The sequence below is a fragment of the Crocodylus siamensis genome, chromosome 13 (genome assembly GCF_052110815.1).
Source record: "Crocodylus siamensis isolate JL-2025a chromosome 13, ASM5211081v1, whole genome shotgun sequence".
NCBI classification, from domain to species: domain Eukaryota; kingdom Metazoa; phylum Chordata; order Crocodylia; family Crocodylidae; genus Crocodylus; species Crocodylus siamensis.
Window position 1 is genome coordinate 16,432,391 of NC_143407.1, and position 22,049 is coordinate 16,454,439.

General features: G+C 45.1%; 1 protein-coding gene across 1 annotated transcript in view; it reads right to left on the reverse strand.

Moving 5' to 3' along the window:
• The window catches only part of TSPOAP1 (TSPO associated protein 1), a 103,652-nt gene that overhangs the window by 60,601 nt on the left and 21,002 nt on the right, over positions 1-22,049 (reverse strand). The window contains exons 8-14 of the mRNA XM_090026351.1: positions 19,209-19,401; positions 17,832-18,067; positions 10,220-10,329; positions 8,832-8,941; positions 5,403-6,218; positions 4,748-4,899; positions 559-1,155 (exon numbers count right to left, since the gene is read on the reverse strand). Coding sequence (XP_089882477.1) covers positions 559-1,155; positions 4,748-4,899; positions 5,403-6,218; positions 8,832-8,941; positions 10,220-10,329; positions 17,832-18,067; positions 19,209-19,401 — 2,214 coding nt within the window. The remainder of the gene's footprint in view (positions 1-558; positions 1,156-4,747; positions 4,900-5,402; positions 6,219-8,831; positions 8,942-10,219; positions 10,330-17,831; positions 18,068-19,208; positions 19,402-22,049) is intronic.

Consider the following 22,049-nt stretch of genomic DNA (forward strand, 5'->3'; position numbering starts at 1 on the left):
CACCTGTCCCAGCAGGACTGCAGCCTTCAAACTACCTGAGGCCATGACCCACACTCCTTACTCACTCCTCAATGACTACCTCCTTTGTATAGGTTTTGCCAACTACCTCCTGACTTCATGCTGTCCACCCTACCTTTAGCATAACTCACAGTGATAAACTGTACAGCAAGGAAAATCCTGCACTGGTCTGATGGGCAGGATGGCAAATGCTGTAGAAACAGCATTACCATCAATGCTGCTGCCTTTTCCAAATCTCCCTGGGGCAATACTAGTGCTCTGCTAGTACACATGCATGCATGCAAGCAAATGAGTTATGAGGCTGATCTACCCTGTCCTGTTCTGTGCACACACTACAGTAGCCAACAGTTTCCCATTGTTCTGCCAGCAGTGGAAGAATAACGATGTCAAACTCTGAAGCGAATCACCTGACAAGAAACACCACACAGGGGAGTTGTCCTCTGAAACCTCTCACTTCCCCAGAGAGGACTAGCTCTCTCTCCCCCTTCCCAGAGTCTGAGAACTCCCAGTTCTTTTTCAAAAAGAAGGCCAGATACTCACCATCACCTCTGCCTGGCTGTCTTCACCAGAGCCCTTCACTGCTAGGTTCCTAGAAGCTGCGAGTTCTTCTTCACTCATTCCTGCAGGGAACATGCTGCTGGCAGACTGTGGAAGGTCAGTCAGGCATTCCTCCCCTCTTGAGGCATCTGACACGGATGACAAGGTTCCCGTCACTTGCATTGAGGAAGCAGTGGGAGAAGAAGGGTGCAAGCATGGGGACATCTTTTCTGGCAGAGAATGCATTGAGCCTTCACAGCTGGAGGTGGTGTAAATGGTGAATTTAGCATCAGTGGACACCTTCTGTTGTGGGAAGGGTGGTGCTGTCTGATATGTCACTGGGGTTTGCACAGGCAGAGAGTACCTGGGCTCCCCACAGAGGAGTGTGGAGGTAGAAGTGGTAGAAACAGCAGACTGTGGTGGTGAGCAATGACTAGAAGCTTTCAGCAGAGTTGAGGAGATTTGGGCTGGCACTGAATCCACTGATTCTCCATATACAGACATTGTTCTTACAGACACCTCCTGGCACACTTGGAACATCTGTAGCTGGGACAGGTCTACTAGGATACTCCCTGCTGTTGGAGAGGTAACTTCCATCACCTGCAAGAGAATCAGGAAGAGTCTCTTTACTGTGCACAGGTAACATCATATAGAAGTGTCATTGTCTTCCAACTCCAATGCCCTTACACAGTCTTCCAAGGCTCCCAGAAGTTAGGTGTCAGGAAGAACTGCAAGCCTCCAGCCACTGACTAGTAGAGATAGGGAAAGTCATGCTAGAGAGACAAAAGAATACAAGACCCCAGCATGGATCCAGAGGTCAAATTATCAGAGTGATCCAGGTTGCAGCCTCACAAAGGGCTCCTTGAGCTGTCCATCAGGGCAAAGATCATGAGCCACTGTGGCTTGGGTGCAGGTGGCTGTGGGAAAACCCTGCTGGCAAAACCAGAATAGAGAACATACTCTGACAAAGCTGACACTGAGAGGGAATGAGCCTGTTTTTCTGGCAGGAATGATTAAAATGCTTCCTCTCTTGCCCAGAATTTGCTACCCCAGGTCACATGAAATGCTTGGATATTTTACCAGATATGTTATCTCTTGCTCCCTCCTGTAGTCCTCAAATCAAATATCAGCTCTTTTTGCCCCTGAAACTGGCACCACTCCCAACCATGCCAAATCTCTGCTGGTTCCCTCTCACAACCTGGCACATGGGTCCAAAGTCTTTGTGGCTTGAAACAAAGAAAAAGCATCTCCAGAGCAAACTGTGCTGTAACCTGTTTTACGCTGTGTTTTTAAATGATTGTGGTGTGCATCACACTAGACATGGCTGCATATTTCTATGGCTGATCCTGTGTACATGGGAGGTCACAATTCAGTTTCGGTATACAACATTCTTGAGGATTCTTTGCAAGCAGTAGTACTAAATTTTGGAATCTCTCACACCCCTTTCCTATTTCTATTTCAGATCCTACTCCACCTCTATGGCATGCGAGTGAATTAAGAGTGATCCTGTTCCACCTGCTCAAGCCCCTGAAAGTTCCTGCCTTGTTTTGCAATATGCATCTTCTTAGCCTGAAGACTGAGTCACAAAAAGCAGCAAGGAGGAAGACCCACCCATGTTTTGCATTTACTGTTTTTCAGGGACTCAAGCAGGGTGGAATAGGATCATACTAAACTAGCTAAGTCCACTTCAGTAATAGGTGGAATAGGACTGGGCCACCGAATTCCTTTACTAAGGGTTTGAAAGCAATTAATTAAATAAATAAATAAAACCCTGAAATAAGTACTGGAGAGTACGGTCCTTCCTCTCACACCACAGAGCTGTCGGAAGGAGCTCCAGAGGTTCATACTGGCAGAGATCCTGCTCAGGGTCAAGCAGCAGCTGGTGGCAGGGTGTACTCTCTAGTTTTAGAATTCCCTCTTCTTGTTCTCTGTAACAGCCCAGAGCTGCTGACCGTCAGGGCACACTGCAAAACTAATTTTTCCCCTGGGTTTTTGAAAATGGGGCAGAATTATAATGGCGCAGAATGGGGAAGCAGAAGGAAAAAAGTAAACTCTTAATTGTTCTGTTTCGCTGGTGGGTATAATTGCCCCAGTTTAGTTATAATTGGAGGTTGTTTCTTTCCAAGAAACACCTTGCTATTATATCTGCAGTGCCTGATGTACAAAGACAGACACCTTTTGCAGAGTACATCAGTCAGGATGAACAACAGAGATAAGGCCTGATCGCCACTTCTACTTATTCTAGTATCCATCAACATCCACCCCCACTCCTTTCACACAGCCTGCCCATGCTCTTACTGAGGATGCAGATGTTGCTGCTCTCCCCCGAGCTAATCCCTTTCAGAGACCCATGCAAACCACCTCACAGCTGGACCATTCTACAAGGCAACTCTAAATCTAGTAGACAAAGACAAAAGTGAAGGACCTGCCCTCTCTACAAGGGAGTGGGATAGCTTAAAGATCTGGAGTTCATAAACCCCACTGCAGATAGACGATACACACTAACTACATTCCTGGAATATGCTATCACTTTGGTCTGAAACTTGGATTAGCTTGTCTGCAATGAGGTAACACTAGACACAATAACCCAGAAACACCTGATTTCTACCTTATGCCCAATATGATGCAGCAAGCAGAGCTGTACCATGACATCACAGGTAACTCAGCCAGTCACCACTCCTTCCCTCCAGTTCATCCACATGCTTCAGTCCTGTTGACTGAAATGAATCAGCAGATGACGCTGCCAATCAGGACTGCAGTGCTTGGGCAGAGCCAGGGCTCAGGACCAGAAGGGAAGACACTGCTCTTGATCAGGAACTAGAATGGCTGAGAAGAAGGAACAAAGCTGAAGACTGATATTGCATCCCCCTTCACATTGTGCCAGGTTAAGGCAAGATCGTTCAGCTCTGCCCAGTCAAAGTTCTGTCCATCATGCAGCACCAAATGGTCACTGCCAAGAACAGAGCTGAGTTAGGGTTACTGGAGGGAAGAAGCGTAACTGGTTGAGCTGCCTTTGTTCTCATGTTGCCGCTCTCTGTGCAGCAGCAGCTGGACCTTACCAAGGAGACTCTGCTGATACAAAATTGATAAAACAAAAACAAAAAAACCACCTTTCCCTTCCCCCTCTCCCAAAAAAAAAAAGCCAAGAAGAGAGGCTGAGACCACTGAATAGTAAAGTACTGGCTTGGTGGCAGCAGCCTGGAAAATTACTACAGCCTCCAGAAATGAATCTAGTAGCATAACTAGGCCAGGACAACCAGGGCAGCAGCCCCAGCCACTAACCTGGGGACGGAGCACGTGGGGTGTACAGAAAAATATCAAAAGCTACCACTGCCAAAAGTTTCTGTTGCCCCCAGGCATACCACTGCTCCAGGCACCCAGCTGCTTCGTTATGCTTCTGACTGAGACTGTTAGTTCCATCACCTCTCATTCACCTACAGCTCAGCTTTCCTAAGCAACAAAATCTACAACCCTCTCCATATGCCACCTTACCCCCTGATGAGCAGAATTTTTCCTCCAGTGCATGGAGATAATAACTGAAGCACAGAAAGGGAGGAGGCTTGCCCAAGGCAAAGTGCTAAGCCAGGAGGAGAACTTTGTTCCTTGGCACTGTGCTCGCACTTTCTGTCCAGGATGCCTCAAGCAGCTATTAAATTCCATTCAAAACCCTAGTCAATTTTTAAGTTTTGGAAAAGGAAACAGCATCTGCCTCAGCAAAATGTTTAATTTTTGCTTGGCTCAGATAAAATCCTATCTGCCCAGGACACTGCAGACTAATGCTGAAGCTACATTATCCACCTGCTGGCAGGAATGTGCCTGAAAAGCTAAAAAGTGTCATCAGATGCTACATTTGCCACTGATTCACCAAACACATTACAATGACATACACAAAGAAAAAATCCTTCCATAGTTAATGGCCCATCTCTATGCTCTCTGGAGCAAAGAACTCAACCTTTTTTGGGTTTACACGTCATTATACAACAGGAGCCCCCTCTGTCCTAGCTGGGGTATCTGCGTTCTATGAGGATGGCGAAAGGAAACATAATACTCCATGTGCCATCACTGAGCCACGCAGGGCCACTACCCACTCCTCATTTCTGGAGGCCATGCCCCTCCCACATTATCAAGCATTCATGCTGGTCACATGCCCACATATATATGAATTTCAGCCTATGCAGTATCGGTAGGGTACCTTCCGTCCATCAGCATACACCGCATAACCAGTAACTCGCACTCCATTTGATGACCCTTCTGCATCAATGGTAACAGGCAGCCAGCTGATAACCAGAATACCCGGTGAAGGACCAAGTTCCACCTGGACATCGAGGGGTGCATCAGGAATTCCTAGAAGAGATCAAAGGGAATTTCTTTTTTTTTTTTCCCATCAATAGGAACACTGTTGCCAGGCTAAATCCACCTAAGAATTTGACACAAGGTTCTCACACCAAAGCCTCCAAACAGAAATGCAAAGCAATGCAATGGTTTGTCGAGATACTTGGGAGGCACAAGACAAAACCAGAGCAGGAAAACATGATGCTTTTGCTCTGTGAACTTTCAAGAAGCAGAAATCAGGGTTTTGCAAATGGAGCCAAGGGTGAAGTGTAACGACCTGTGCAGCACAATGAATCACATCACCTGTCCCCTTGAGAAAGTACACTGCACACTTCAGCAAGGGTGGATGCCTGCTATTTCACTGAGAAATTTGCAATAAAAAATTTAACTGATAAAAAAATAAAATAAAAGCTAGGGAAGACTGTTAAAGTGAAGAAACAAAACATTTTACACTACGGAATCCAGTGTAATCACCTAGCAAACTGCCCATCTTGCTTCCACTCCACCCCCAATACCTGCTAATGGAGTAGTGAAGTGTACCACTGCTGACTTCTGCTCATGCTTCTCCAGGGGCAACTCCCAGAGCATCTTTGGGGGCCGGGTCTCCACCTTGGCAACATACTGAGTGTTAGGGTGCAGGTTGTGGAAGGTGTACCAGTAGACACCCGGCTTTATTGTGTCGCACTCTTCCTCATTGAGGTACACAGCATGATAGTAGTTGCTGTTGCATGGAAGCCAGGTGACCTCTGCTGATGTGGCTGTGATGTTTCTGACTTTCAGCAGAGTGGGGGCTATGCAGAAATCTTGCCCTACGAAGAAAGTGCATCGCAGCCTATCAGAGCTGCCTTGTTCCGTCACACTCTGCACAGAGATCCGGTAGGCTTTTGTCTTTAAGTCCAGCTTCTCAACAATGGCTTTGGTCTGAGGGCCACTCTTCACGTTCTGCCACAGCTCTGCATCCACATAAATATTGTAGCTTTGTATCTCTGGGTAGCCAGCTGGCAAAAGCGGTGGTTCCCAGCCTACAACAATACTTCTGGCAAGCTGTTTGATCAGAACCAACTTTCTTGGATAAGGCACTGCTGTGTGACTAACAGGCTCGTCCTGGTCTCCTTCTAGCCTACTGAGTAATGGGCTGACACTGGTTTCTTCAGCAGAATAATCACTTTTGTCTCCATTGCTGGTGCTTGTACTGACAAAACTCTTCTCATGGTATGAGCTATGAGTAAGATCATTTAGCTCTGGAGGCAGAAAGGTCACGAGGTCATCATCTGAAACTCGTTCAACAAAATTTGAGGGGACCAGCCCTCTCCTGCCATCCATCAGCTCCCCTAAACAAGAAACAGGAAACCTGTTACCACACTCACCCGTCAGACTTTAAACCTGACCATGGAATTGGGCAAAAGGCAGCAGCATCACTGCCCAAAGAACAGAAAAAGCCCTCCCAGGCCACATAAGCACAATGCTGACAGGGAGGTCTGCTCTGTCCCACAGGCCTTGGGACATTCCCTAGTGCACTCCCCTATACTGCTAAATGTCTGTAGTAATGAGGCTCCACCGCTCCCCTTGGCACTACCTAGAAAGGTTTTTAGGTATTTCCCCTAGGCTCCCTTTTCTATATTTCATCCCACTGCTCCTAGTCACACCTCTAACTCTCTCAACACTTCCTTTGCCAGCCTTTCCAATCCATGCAGTTTCTCACCGCAGCCCCTTGGGTCATCTCTTAGCTCATGTAAGCAGTTTGTACTCTTCTGATCTTTCCTCATAAAAAACTTCTCTCCAGTTCCCTGATCCTCTTTGTAGCTCTGTTCCGATGTCTCCCCAGCTTGCCTGTTGAATTCTGGCACAAAGATACCCGGAAAGAAACCCATGGAAAACACATGGCCTCCATGTTCTGTACTGAGGTGGCTACAGCACAAATCAGATGACTTGTGGGACCATGGCTGCTTGTAATTTGCTGATTCAAGTTCCAGTGACAAAAGAATCAACTGAAAATGTGAATAGCAGAAAAAGGGATAAAGAATGAGGTGAAAGCAGAAGCCAAAAAAAAAAAAAAAAAAAAAAACCCAGCAAAAGCAGAACAAAATAAAGAGCCAGGGTAGGCAAGAGGTCAGCAGGGCTATACTCACGTCTGCTTCCAAAAGGAACCTGAGTGACTTAGGAGTTCGGGTCATATGAAATAAAACTTATGCTCCTATTCATTTTGAGATAGATCCAGAAAGAGATTTTGGCGCCCAACAGCAATACAAAGGCACCACTGAGATCCCCACAACCCCTGCTCAGCTTCTGCCCAACTCTCTAGGCACCCGAGTTTTTGCCAGTAAAATCTCTTACGTGCCTAAGTTTCTGTGGATAAGTGTAGCACACAGTCACCTCAGTCCTGATGCTTCTAAGCTGCTTGATGCTTAAGTCCTGACTGACTGGTTTCTGTGTTTATTTTAGGGAATCAGACACCCATAAGCCTAGTTCAATTACTTGGGGGGTGAGATGAAATCTGGAGTACAGGAGGATTTGTAAGAGTTCATTGAGAATTAACTGGTTCCTTTACATTGAAAAACTCATTCAGTTGGCTTGCCTGAATGTGTTATAAACATAAAGCTGATGAAAAAATCATAGCCAAAGGGTAGGGATAAGGAAGAGTGTTGATACTTGTGGGACTTCAGGGGTGGTTGCACCTCTTTCAATTCCTCCTCCAATCCTGCCATCTACAGGAACTAAGGCTCTAATCCTGCAGAAACCAAGCTGCCTGGCCCTTCTTCCCAAGCCCAGCAGGCAGTCAACAGCACTGCCAAGTCAACTAAGGGCCTGTTTCTGCTGGAGCTGAGCTGCTCAGCCCTTCTTCTCAAGTGCGTGGGTAGCCACCAGGTCTGGCCATGTCCTACTAGTTCCAGAGTCAAGGACCTGATCCACACTGCACCCCTCCTTTTCAACATCCTAGATCCATAGATCCATTGTTAGAGAGCTTTAATGAGAAGTACAGGCATCAGCATTAGTGCCACCTTTATTTAGTACCCTCATTAATCATCTGGAAGAGAAGGCCATTAGAATACTGATGAAATTCACAGATGATATTATGAATTATTAAGCAGAAAGCATGAAAAATATTACAACAGATAAAATATACAAAGGAACCAAGAGAGACCAAAAATCTGGGAAGAAAAAAAAACAGCTAATCCAGATAAGGAAAAATAATCCAAAGCACAAATATGAAGGAGCTAGAGAAAGGAGAGATGCTTCGTTTCCCAGAGTGCTGTCCAAGATCTTGGGAGCCATCTGTTCAATTCCCTGCTCTTCAAATGATATTTATGTGCCTAAAAATGGAAGGTAAGTGGCTATGAGAGTCTTCAGAAGTGTCTAGGTTCATAACTCCCATAGATTTTGAAGTTTCTACTAGATGCCCTTCTGCATCTTTAGGCACTTAAGTATCTGTAAAAACAGGGATTGTTGCTACTCTCTGCCTCAGCACTGTGTCTTCTTTCCTGGCAAAGCAAGTTCGTAAGTGCTTACAGAACATGTCAAATACCAATGAGAGAAGCGCTCTAGGTCCAGGGTATGCCTAGTGTATTTGGAGATACTTGTCAAGAACTAATACAAGGCAATCCCTCAAGCCCTTGCCATTTTCTGGGAACTATCCGGTACTTATGGCTAAGGAATCAGAAATAGTTCAGGTGGTACACCACAGATGTAAAAACCTGGCTCTCCTCAAATTGATGGAAAAATAAATTCCCATCGACTTCCCCTGAATCTCAATTTCGCCTTCTGGATTGAACTGACCCTAGTACACAGGTGCATCTTTATAAAAGTTATGGGAGCAGTGCTTGCTAATTTTGGCCTTATGACCTTTTATTTCCTAGTAACTGCAAATTTGTCAAATTCCTCCCTCTATTCTTAATGATGTCAAGTTTTTACAGCTTCCTAGTTAAGTCTCATTTTATCAAACACACCTTCAAAGAAGCCATCCTCATCCATGTCCCCATAGATGTAAATATACTCTCCAGCAGTCAGAGGGAGCTCTGCCTCCGGGTTTTCATTAGGTCCATCAAAAGGATTATAGCTGAAAGAGTTGCAACCATAATGTTTATTTTGCATACCAACTTCCACATCAAAACATCCAAGCAGTCAGTCACACTAGATCTGTACATTGGGTCCACTGAGGCTGGTCTCCTGCTTCTAGACACGTTGCAGAGGAATATCAAAGTCATTGCTCATATTTAAAGCTAAATCTCTAATGTGTGTTGTTGGAGTGGAATCTGTGTTCACTTTCACTAAGGAGCAGTGAAAGTTTGAGTGAAGTGCTTGGAAACACAAACATTTACAAAACAATTTTTGAAAACCTGATGCAAGTATGTAATTATTTTTCTGAATTATAATGTAAAATACTAAAATGGGGGACTTTTAACTGAACTTTGGTCTCAATGTTATTGGGTTTTTTTCCAATTTTTTATTGAATATATTAAATCATAAAAACATTAGCCCAAGCCAAAAATTTTGCTGCAAAAATTGGAAGTTTCAAGGTTTGAACTAATAATTTTCCAATTTTCAATTTTTCAGGGGTTATTTTCAAATAAAAACTTGAAATTTTTGCAAAATGCAGGATTTTTACAATTAAAAAAAAATGAAAGAGCTGCAATCTTCTTTAAAAGTTTTTCAAAAGGAAATTTTTACTCCATGCTCCTGACACAGCAAGCCATGCTTCCAATGGTGCTTGTGTGCATCTGGAAGCATTATTTCTATCTGTGCATTTACTAAGGGCCATAGGAACCCCTAGAACAGATCAGGCCCATGATCCAACTAGCCTAGTATCTCATCTCCAACAGAGGGTGGTGTTAGATGCACAGAGAAAGATCAGAATAGACAATTTTGGAATAACCTGTCCCAAAATTGGAGACTATGCCAAACATCCTACGATCCCTCAAATTCTGCTTAAATCCTCTAGACAACATTAAGGACATTAGAATCAGAAAAACAGAGCTGGAAGGGACACCTAGAGGTCATCTAGTCCAACCCTCTGCCTGAAACAGGATCATCCCTATCCAAACCATCCTATATATAATTCTTGTTTAACCTGCTAGTAAATCTACACAGTCAACCCTGACACAAGGCATAACACCCTCACCTGCCATGGATAAAGCAGCGGGACAATGATGATCAGTCCCCTGCTCCTGCAAGGGTTAAAATGCACTCAAAAGATCCAACGAAGAGAGCCACCCCACCCCCCACACTATGGAGGAAGGCTAAAACCCCCATATTCCATACCAATCCGACCATGGAGTAAAATTCTTTCCTGATTCCAAATATGGCAATTGGTCTGCCCCTGAGCGTTGTGCGTTACCTGTATCGAGCTAAGAAGACCTGGAGTTTTGCAGGGCCTTGGTTCCCTGGCTCTGGAATTAGAGAGACGCTATCAACATCCAGTTCTTCCATTTCGCTTGCAGTATCCACCTACCAAACAGACAAGAATAAGGATCAGGGGTGGCTGTGACTGATCAAAGAAACAGAACGATCCCAACAGCAGTGCAGCAAGTGAAATCCTATTCTCAGCTGGTGCAAAGCTGCCTGATTGCATCAGATCACTATATTGTATGTGGTAACAGAAAATGGTTTATCCTATCTGTGAAAATTGTTCTATTAAGGAAAAAAGAGTGGGGACAGACATGCTTATCTCCAGGACTTCAAAATTTACCAGACACATAGGCCCAAATTCTATTCCACCTCTAAGGTGACTAAGACTTACTGGAATTCCCTTATCAGTTATCACTGACTTTGACAATGTCTTGGAAACCGGAACAACTGCTAGGGGAACCCTCCCCTGCTCCTGGTCTTTGTGAGAGTAGTCATTTCAGCTGTTAGGTGATGGATGGACTTACTACTCTACTCATTCAGCAGCCAATACATCTTACTTCTTTAGCTGATTAAGGGTCTGTAGCATTTGTTAATCCCTCAAGCAGCTCTGTAGATTTTGATTTTTGATGCCATATTACAAAAGAAAGGTAGTGCAATTTTTCCCTGTGCAAATTCAGCGGCTAAACAGAATAAGGATTTTGGGTCAGCTCTGATATTTTCACTTTACCAGTGACTTGTCAAGCCACACTGCAAAGCCTAACTTGAAACCAGTTCAGGTTGGTATTTAGAGCAGACTCTGCTTTCTCTGATGCAAATACAATTTTTAAATGTAGATCCATTGTACATAGCAGGAAATTCCATGCACCCCTTTAACTACTTCAGCTGCCTCAGGTAATCTTTGACAGAGTTCAGTGGCATCTTTTCCAGAATAGTACATTCATAGTGTTTATCTTCAAGCAATGCAAGATACCCTGCAACCTTTAGTTCTGAACTAACTGCTTGGATCACACCAGCTGTGATCTCTAGCTCTAGACAGCCATGTTTTCAACCTGTTTTCAATGCAGTGTTCCAGGTGCCTAAAATTTAGCCTGTCCTTCAGGGTGGGATCTGCCAAGTCCACACTGCCATTCGGAATCTTTCAGGTGTCCTGGATTTTCTTTTTGATTTAATTCAATAGCCTGCACTGTATTCAATGTGCAACTGATTTCTGTGCTGAAAGCTCTGAAAAAAAGCAAGGCTTGTGGGTCTAACTTTGCTGAGAAAGTACAGGTCCTCCTCCGTGAAATTAAATGCCATCTGATGCACAATGTCACTTCCTATGAAACACGCATTAATACAAGTGTACATTCACTGGGGTGTTCAGAGGTACAACTAAGACTAGTTAATTGGCAAGGGGAAAAAAAGCCCCCTCATCTTAAAATCACGCACAACAAAAACTCACTAAATACATTGTCTATCATTAAACTGCTACCAAAAGCAGCATGTGCTCAGCAATGGAAACCAACTATGAAGTTGGCTACGTGCAGCCAACACTGAGCATGACTATAAAACACATGGCCCACACTGGGAAATATGCTGATGGGAACCTACCACAAAAATAAGTTACTGCAGTCCATCTGAATAAGACACATGGTAGTGCCCATTAAGTGCAGTTCTCCCCAATGATGACTCTTTTTCCAGTTGTTCCACGACACTGCATATAGTTCCACCCAGAATCCCTGTTGGCCCATCTCTCAACCTGGCACATGTGATTAGTATAGCCCCACCCTCCATGAGGTGAAGATGAATCACGTTGTCCTGCGCCTCATCTGCATATACATTTTTGGAGCATCCCAGGACTTAGAACCAGAACCAGGTGTTCTTGTTAAGTCAAAAGTGGGGTCTAATTAAGATATGGCTCCTTTGTGGAGGGTATCTGAAGTACACACGCATACTGAGCAATGAGGTCACCATGGCTTGAAATGCTGTTGACACTGGTGTGGCCCAGCCCAATTATGTATGTGTCAAATCACGAGCCTTCGGCTTTGGATCAATATCATGCACAGTTTGTAACGTACAGCCCACCGAGCCCTGCCAGTGAGGGCCCAGAGGCATAGAGAGTCAGCTGAGGAGACCAAACTGCCATGGACAGTTGACCACCTCCTCTAGCTCTGCACCTGCGCCAAGGAGATATGGAACAGGGTGAAACAGCTCTGCAAAATGCTGATCAGTGTCAACCAGCTAACCAGAGAAACGGTGCTGTACGGACACCTCGCCAAACACCAGGGGAACCCGGCAACCCATTCTGACCAGTTTGCGTCCCGCGTCAGGAGCATCCTGTGAAAAGCCAGGAACCTCCTGTTGTACAGGCACATGGACGTAGAAGTGGTAGGCTGTATGAAAATGGCTTTGAGCACGCGCCAGACCTACTACCAGAGAATCAGTAGTGGAAGATGGAGAGGACATGGCCATGTGAGAGAGAGAAGGAGCCACTGGGCTCCAGGGTTTACAGGCTAATCAAAGGTTCAGTGGCCCCAGGTCCGCAGCCTCAAGGAGCCCGGCAGAGATTCCCCTTACCCAGGTGTGTTGGGAAGGGAGGGGCTGATAATTCCCCCGTCAGCATAAAGAAGAGCCCAGAACAGGCAGGTGGAAGCAACGCAGAACCCGAAAGAGGAGGAGGAGGAAGAGGAGGAGGTGCAGCAAGCCGGCACACTCTGCGGGGAATGCTGAAAGCTACGTTGAGTGCTGGTAGGAGCTTCTGGCAGAGAACAAAACCCCACCGGGGTTTTGGAACCCAGTTTACTGGCCCCTGTGGGGAGTAGAACTGTGTGTTTAGGGGGGGGGGGGGGGGGGGGGAAGCTGGCTGAGCCCTGGGTGATTAAGGTACCGTAATAACCCTAATAGAAGGGCACCATTGACTTTGAAGTACTGTAGTCCCTGTAATAGTAGCACAGTCCAATAGTGGACTTAAGCTGTTAAAAGGAATCTTGTCAAGCCCTACAAAGGGGCTCTCAGCAAGCCAACAAAGGGGTGCTTGACCCCTCGAAGGTCAAGTTTTGAGTTGGAGGGTGGCTGCAGACAGACGGAGCAGCTACACAGACCAGGAGAGCCGTCTCAGTTGTCCTGTTTGCTTTGATTGACCTTTCTTTTGTTGATTATCCAGGAGGAACTAAGGATACGTGGCCAGACCAGCTGGCTGGCCACCACCTGGTGGAACGGGCGAGGGTGTAGGGGTGGTGGAGCCCTCAGAAACTCGGGACCTCGCGAGACGCCAGGGAGACTCATAATTGGACTACACGTGAAGGCATCTGAACCAACTCCATTAATATCAAGTCGTGGCAGGCGAAACGTACACGTGTGAGACCCCAATTACAGCTGATGACACTCTAGACAAGTGGCAGGCGGCGTCTGTTAGGTCCACAGAGGACGGTGATCCCTGACAGGTCAAAGCCACCTGGCACAGGATCTTCCAACTTCCCCCTAGTGAGGAAGAGGAAGATACAACTGGAACCAAGGACAGCAATAGCAACAGCGCCAGCAGCAGTGGGTCCTCTAGCAGGAGCTGGAGCAACAGTGACATGAACAACAGATGAACTGAGTCTGTGACCCCGCAAGTGGGGTGGGGATGAAAGGAAGGGGTTGCCTGGTCTGGTTGGTGTGTATGTAGTACATGGGGCAGATATTGTACTGGGTCCAGGTGGCCAGCAGACCTTTGAATGGGTGCACGGGCATGGTTTTTGTAATAGGTTATGGTTTTCTTTGTGGAGTGATACTCAGAGTGTAGATATATATAACCTCATATATACAGATATATATTTTTACAAAAACAAAAAAGTAACATATAAGTAGGCATCAAAGTGCTCCTCAAAAGTGTGCTTATGGAGTATTTGTGCTAAAACGTGCAACAGTTTAAAAAAAAGGTAACATGCATTAATTCTGGATGAACTAGGTGCATGGGTAGTATATGCAAATCACTAAAGCCATGTTTAATTTCAAGTTTATTGTTTTCAGATTTGCTGCTCACTTCCATGTAGTCAGGGAGAGCAGGGTCTGAAAATCAGAAGAGTAGGAAGGGGCTGCCAGGGGAAAAAGTTGAGGGGAGGCAGAAAGCAAAGACCTACCTGGCCCCCATCCCCCAGATTTATTTTCCCTGCTGTAGCAGTGAGAAGGGAACAAATATGTACGTTTTCCATGCATAAGATTTAATTACTGGGGTGGGGGGGGGTGTCTTAGAATCAGGGTCATCATGTTTTTGAGTAAATATGGTATTATCACTTTTCATTCCTATTCTAAGGCTAGTCACTTCTCTCTTAGACTAGGAAAAAGTAAACATCCCACAAACAGGAGAAAGTAAAAGATAGGTTCTTCCCTAGAGAACTGCCCCTTAACAGGGAGAATCCTCCAAAGCTCTGGACATCAGTGCAAAGAGCTGGGCCTCTCCCTGTCTGGCACTGGCCGGAGAGAAATCCAGCTTGTGTTGTTACGTAAAGAGGGCTCAGGAGCCCACAGTTCCTCATGGGCCTTGATCTTCGGTAGGGTGCTTGGGCTAGGAAATCCATGTGTGGGTATGTGTACCTTAAATCGTCAGGGTGTTCTGCCCTGTTCCATTTGCTCACTGGCCTTAATCAGCATGGCTGCACTTCTCTGGCTCCTACCTGCTTTAGGACTTCCTGGGAATGTGACTGGTTGGAGTGGGAAAGCCCCTGGGTAACTGAATAGGCCAGTGTTGCCAATCCTAGTTTCAAAAGTCTGGAACTTTAAGACTCTTCTGTGAAAAAGATGTGATCTCTGATAGTCTGAGGAAAATCAGGTCAGCTCTTCCTCAATCTAAGGTCAGTGAAACGAGACAAGCGTATTTGATCCACTGCTCCCACCACAGAACACAAATGCTTCCAAATGTTTTGCTTTGAACAGCAAAAGAACCAAGGCTCAAAATCTGCAATTTGGCAAGAAAACACCCCTCACTAAGGAGCAATCCGAAGTTTTCCATGAACTCCTCCAGCATGAAAATTGCCAACTTAGAATCTCTTGTAAACCAGGACAGCTCTCAACCCCTGAAACATGAAGCTCCTTGTCTTCTTTTCTTTGTAATCTACTTTTTAGTGTATAAGATATGTTACACAAAAGTCACAAAACACCAAAATTAACATACAATGGATGTCTTTAAGCGCCAACCCCCTTGTGCATATACAACATTATGGCACAGTCTGTAATTATACAATCTGAGAATTTCTCCAACATTACAACCTGTCATACCAATCTCATCTGCAGGCTTAAATCTACATATACGCCATGTTTTTCTAGTGTGTGCATGTCAGAGAGTACCTAAATGTAGCTGCTAAGTCTCACAGTTCTATCACAAGGTTTACAATATTTAATGTTCTTAAAGGTCCAGCTCCTGGAGTCATAGGATGTCAAGAAAATCCAGCTTTCCTTGAAAAAAGTAACTTTCTACTCTAGAATTAAAGAGCAAAGCTTGACAATATGAAAGGAGGACAACCTAAGGTCTCCAAAAACTGCAGGCAAAAAAAGATTTCTGAGTGCTATTTATACTGCACTGATATAAAAATAGGAAAGACTTCCTTGAGTAAATTACTACAGAAGAACTATAACACAGAAGTAATAAAAACTTTATGGAGCAAAATTAGAGCAAAATTTGCCTACTATATGTCCAAGTCTCAGCCAAATCCTATTGTGACACCAAGATGTAAAAACAGTATTCAATATCACTTCCACAGAATTTACAACAGATTCCACTCTATAACACCAGGCTTGGCCAACTGTATATGCGCAAAATGGTTCCACTACAGTTACTAAGCCATCTAACTCTCAGTCTGCCTGCTACAGCATATTCAGTCTGTGTAAGCCTCCAAAACTTTATTCAGAGAAATGTTGTGATGGAAGAGAACCCATCTACCTTCCAGTTCTCTGACTGGGTCTCTTGTCCAGGAAGCACGAGGCTCAGGTTCCAACTCCCTTTCTGAGGGGGTTTGCACCTACAACTCACACTTGCTCTGCAAAGTACCCAAAGCAGCATGCCATGGGCTAGGCAAGCCTACGAAGACTATCCTCTTGAAGCCGGCTTGGTAGGCAGCCAAGAACGAAAGATATGTGGAAGCAGACAGAAAGCACATAAAGAGAAGCCAGTCTCTTTAGAAGCTGGGTTAGGCACTCGCCTGGAAAAAAGAGCACAGTATAACCTCATAGATCTAGTTTTCAAAATTCCGGAATTTTTAAAAATCTGATACTTTAAAAAAATAGACTACATCCGGGGTTTTCAACCTTTTTTGACCGGTGTACCCCCAGTGGCCCGTCATGTGGGCAGGGGGAAGGAGTAGTAGCAGCAGCATGGGGTGGTCGATGATGATAGCAGCCGCTGTGTGCAAGCTTCCCCCCCTGCATCCAGCCAGCCAAGCAGCGCCAGACTATGCACTTTTCTTATATTTCAAAAACCCAGGATTTTCAAATTTTCGGTAGGTGCTAGGTCCCAAAGATGCCGGATTTACGAGGTTATACTGTATTCCTAGATCTCTCCACAGGCACTTCAAAGCTCTTGGTCTATGATGTTCCTGAGAGCAGCTGCTAGGGATATCCCAGAGCAGCTTCACCATCACACTTCCAGAGATGGTATGTGCGAGGGGGAGAAGATGGGTAGGGAATGCTCATAGTCCCAGCAATGGTGTGGATGCAGCATATACAAACCCACTGAACCCAGCAAAGTACACAGAATACATAGTCACTGTTCATTCAAAAGCATGGCCAGGGGAGTTACTACTGTCTTCTGCATAGTAGAGTAACATTTTACACACTTGACCAGAAAATGGAAGACCTGAGTGGGAGGCACTCCTCAGCTACAGCCCAAGAGAGTGCTCCGAATACTAAGCTGCAGCAGATCCCGAAGAGAAGTGCTCTCCACAACCTCTTGCTGAAGAAGCTGGACAGCCAACACTACAAGAGTTGAGGAGCCAGAGAGGGTGAGAGCAAACAAAAAATAGTCAGGGCTCTGTCCCAGAAACAAAATAAATGCATTAAAAAAAAAAAAAACTCTCCATGGAACTCAGGAAACTTATAAGCCATTTCACAGAGCTCTTCTCCGACTGTTTTCTTTCCAGAGTGCAATGATCTGCACCAGTGGCAATCCAAGTGACCCCTTGAGAGCGCCAGTGCAGCCCGTGACTGGCCATGGTCGTCGCTTAGGCAATGGGTGGGGGGGCAGCCAGGAGCACCAGTGCCCCCCCCCCCCCCCGCCCTCCCCCTGCAAGCACCAGCCACCTCAGTCGGTGGGACTGGTTGTGGGCAAGATCGGCCATGGGGGGAACCCCCCTGCTCGTCCAGTCACTGACTGATCGCCCAGGGGGCACATGGCCCCCCTGACTAAGGCAGCACCAGTCGCCCATAATCTGCACAAAAGCCCACCCCAGAGTATAGCCAAGTGAAGAAAGTGCAAACTTCTGCAACAACTTTCTGCAAGTTTTCTTCATCGATTTCTCTAGTTCTTGGATACAGGTTTTAACAGGCAGTCATAAGTGTAGCAATGCAGTACTAGTAAATATGATACCACTGTTGTCTTACCCTCCAGTGACTAATAAATAGGGACACCAAAAGCAACAGCCAACACTGACCTCTGGAGTGGGGCAGGACTTCGGACTGTTCTGCACTGATTCTGATTTTGAAGAGCTTGATTGGGACTCCGTTTTCTTGGCCGGCTTCTGTGAGGCAGCAGCGCTTGGGAGTGGAATTTTGGTGACGCCAGGTGCGGGGTCAGAGATCTGAGGTAATGGCTCCAACTCCACAGTCCCTTCATCATTCGTTGTCTTACTGCACTGAAGAGCAGGAGATGCAGGGGCAACATCAGGATCTGAAACCAGGCATTTCACTGGTTACTTCAAGCAGAAGGAAGAGCAAACAAGAGCAGCTCTGAGCACTTTGCTGTCTTTAGCATAGTTGGGCTATCTTGAGAGGAGCTGTCCAGAGACACAGTTCACAGGACCATAGGAAAGCAGGGCTGAAAGGGGCCTCTCCAAATTACAAGTTGTGAAGGGGATCTCGGCCCTGATCCTTCTCACACTCTTGTCACTCAGGGGCAGCTCCACTGAAGTCATAGGATGAAACTGGTCTAAGGGAGGGAGAACGAAATCTTCAGTCCTACATGCTACCATAGGATAGATCCTATCTGCATAAGAGTTAGGAAAGCTCCTAGGGAGCTCATTATGGCTGCCTGGTCCTGTGGACTTTTCTGCCCCAGTCCTAAGGGTGAAATAACTTATACCCTCACAGTCCCGAGGTAATCACACACCAGTCAAAAACTGGTGAAGTATAGGTGCATGCCATCCCATACCCAATGTGTGTGTCAGGGAGGGGAAGGGACAGTTGGATCAGGAGCTGGCTATGCTGGCTTTACACCGATAGATCAGGGTCCCCTCTCCCCTCACTGGGAGAATTCTCAGCTTTCTTGTTACAGTCACATGCTCATTAATTTGTCCCACCTGAAGGAACAAATAAGCTGGCCTAGAGCCTCTATTATACTATGGAGCTCAGCTGAGCAACGCCTTCTCATGCCCTACAGGGAAGCACTCAAGTCAATGCATATTCACCCCTCACTCTCAGGTAACATATTGTTAGAACTGCTACAGACAAGTTTTCAAGTAATATGGTAGAGTATTATATAATCACTTTCTACAGCTTCATTTACACTAGTGCTTCATGATGTACCCTCTCATGGTCAAATATGTTAAGTATCTCTTAAAGACTCAGAATCTTCCATAACTTATCAGTTGGTTTTAACAACTGAAATGTTAAATATATGTAGTTCCAAAACATAACAGATCTCAGACAATTGTTCATAGGTTTTCAAGAAAGGCATCAGAAAGATTTAAAAAACTGCTGGTTTTTGTCCCAAATGTTTGTTTTCCAGGGAGATACAGGGAAATCTACAGCCAGGAAAGCCAACAGACAATGTATTCACGATCAAAACACCCATCAGCATTTCCAGTAATTACCCTTCTCCCAATGACCACCCTGTGGCTGCGGGGTGGAAGAACAGGGAGGAAGTGGAAGATCACAAGTCACCAACGTGGAGGTGAGAAGGTCAATCTTTCCTGTTTGTAGTCGGAAGTGTTTGAGTTCCTGAGACAGGAGACTAAACTGTTCTGTTTGGCTGCGGCACTGATCCTCAAGGTCTCTTACCCGGGCCTGACAAGGAAAAGCAAAGGCAGAGTAAGGCACAAGAACAGTCCTAAATTGGAAACAAACCTCCGAACCGCAGTTACCATCGTTGGGTCCTTCCACACAATGGAGCCCCAGCAGCAACCTGGGGTAGGATTTGCCAAGGGGCCTAACAGAATGAGTTGCCCAGGGATGGTCCATACAAGTCAGCAGCCCCCTGTCAGTCAGCCCTCTGAAAATCCCACCCTCACTAGCAAGCCTGGGAAACATTCAGCTCTAAAACACACTCTGATCCAATACTCAAAATCCACTTTACAGGAAATGATTGCCTGGGGACAGGGAGATGCAAGTCAAACCAAGGCTTTGATATGGGACACTTGGGGGCAGGGTATGGATTTTCACTGGTGTTTCAAACATCAATGGCTGATCTCCAAAAGGGACTTGATCTATTAACTCTCCATCCATCCAGTCACACAAAAGGGATCCAGGGAGTCCCTATGTGATCCCAGAACTCCAACAACCTCCTCAGTATCATCCTCCTGGCTTTTGTGCCTCTGACAAGAGGCTCTAGACAGCCCCAGAGCAGCAAGGACAATGAGGGACAGCATTGCATCAGGCACATGAAAGGTGGGAAGTAACTGTTAGCAAAGGAATCTCTGAGGACATCTAGGGGTTCACTTGCAGGGAAGTGAAGGGCTTGTTTACACTAGGAAATGAGTGTGAATGTTCATAACCTCAGCATTTCCACCCCCCAACTTTCCCCTCCAAAATAGAAACAACACTGCACTCCTTTGGCCTCTGAACCTAGAGTGGTCCCTTTCCCACACACCTGTCTTCTCCCGAGCTGTGGGCGCACACATTCCTAATGGGTCACTGTTTGGCTGATCTCCCCATGCTGAGTTCTCACCAAAATAGGAGAAACCAAGGCTCACAGTTCATCAGTACTCTAGGTGCTCAGGCTCTCCAACCCATTCCAATAAGCAGGGGAGACTGCCAGCCTGGCACTGCAGCATTGTAAACATTGCCAAAAAGATGCCAGCCAGCTTTATTCCAGATCAGGTTTTTCAATGTTGTTCCTCTGCTAATCATTAATGGCTCTGACTACCCTTCACTCTTCCATATCCAATGAGAGCAGGTTCTGCTCATTAGCTATGGACCTCTATCCAATCATAAATTATTCCATCTACTCCCCTTCACCTCCAGGATTCCCAATAGTTCTATAATATTAGTATCATAGGTTAATAGGCCTCAATTACATAATGGGAAAACTTGCAGTTCTCAATGTGGCAAACCCCACTGAATCAAAACCTGGAAAAGTCATGAGAATGGCTTAAAATCATGACTTTTAAATTAGAAACTGGTTGCATTTTTTATTCCACGTTCTGAGGCTTTAAGTTCATTTAAGTTATGTTTTCCAGCTTTTCTCTGCAGCCATGAGAGCTGGAAATTGCCTTTAAAAAAAAAGCTGAAAATCTTTATTTCTCTTAAGAACTAGTCTTAAGTAAGACAGCAAATATAAAGTACATGCCAAAAACCAAGAGAAAGAACAACACTTCTCATCCCTTTTTCATATTTTATATTATTTTAATCTCACACTGAAGAGAATAGCTTCAAAAACCTCAAACAAACTTTTAGACGCACATGAATCAGAGATACAGAGAGTTTGGAATAAGTCTGATAATCTCAATAAAGCTCCCAAATTCCATTTTGTTAGATTCTGTTGTTGTTGCTGCTGCTGCTGTTTTAGGAAGAGAAAAGGTTTTTAAATAAGAAGTGCCCTGCTCTGCCAAAGTAGTAGTGGTAGTATCTATAATTAATTAGTTTTGTTTTGGGGAAATGACATCATGCAAGGTATGATAGAAGTCTAGTTTAAATATATATGCATGAGGCAGTAAATTAAGGTTAAACTGCAGAAGGAGGATGCCCTGCTTGGTAAGATCATATCAGTACCTGCATGCAATCCAAAGTATTCTGTCAGCAAAGAAAAGAACAGAAAAACATTTAAAACCGTACAAGCAAAAATATCAAGAAATAGCAAAGCATAACAAATTCCTCAATTTGGGTAAAAATATTGCCTCCATTAGTCTGCAGCATGTACCAGGTTCCTTTCTGACAATTCCTAAATACGTATCAACTTCCACAGGCTAAAATATGAAAGAAGCTGCTATACAAACCCTGCCACAAAAACACACTCTCTGAATCATGAAGTGTTTTACAGCAACAGCTTCTAGTTTTATGTCTCAAATCCATTTCTCCCAGTCACAGAGTTTTGAGGCTCACTGTTGGTTTTAAATACTCTCACCTACATTTTCTCCTGAAAAAGAGCTCTGCTCTGCTGCATATGAAAACTGAAAGTTTGGACAGCATCTCGCACAAAAATGCAAGACAATGGCTGGGGCAAGACTAGGTTGTGGTAACAAGACAGCCACAAGAAAATTGAACTCCGCTAATGCTTGCAACCCATTAGGCATCAAGACAGTGGAATATGAGATACCCAATACCAGACCCATGCCATAAAATAATAGAAGTGATGGTTAAAATTGTTGTCAGAAACCTGACACTCATCATATATGAATCTCCAAGCTAAGAAAGCCAGAGAAAGAGGTTGAGCCAGTGTAACTAGAAGAAGGCAAGGAAACTACATGTACACTTTAACTGAACTAGCAACTAAAGAA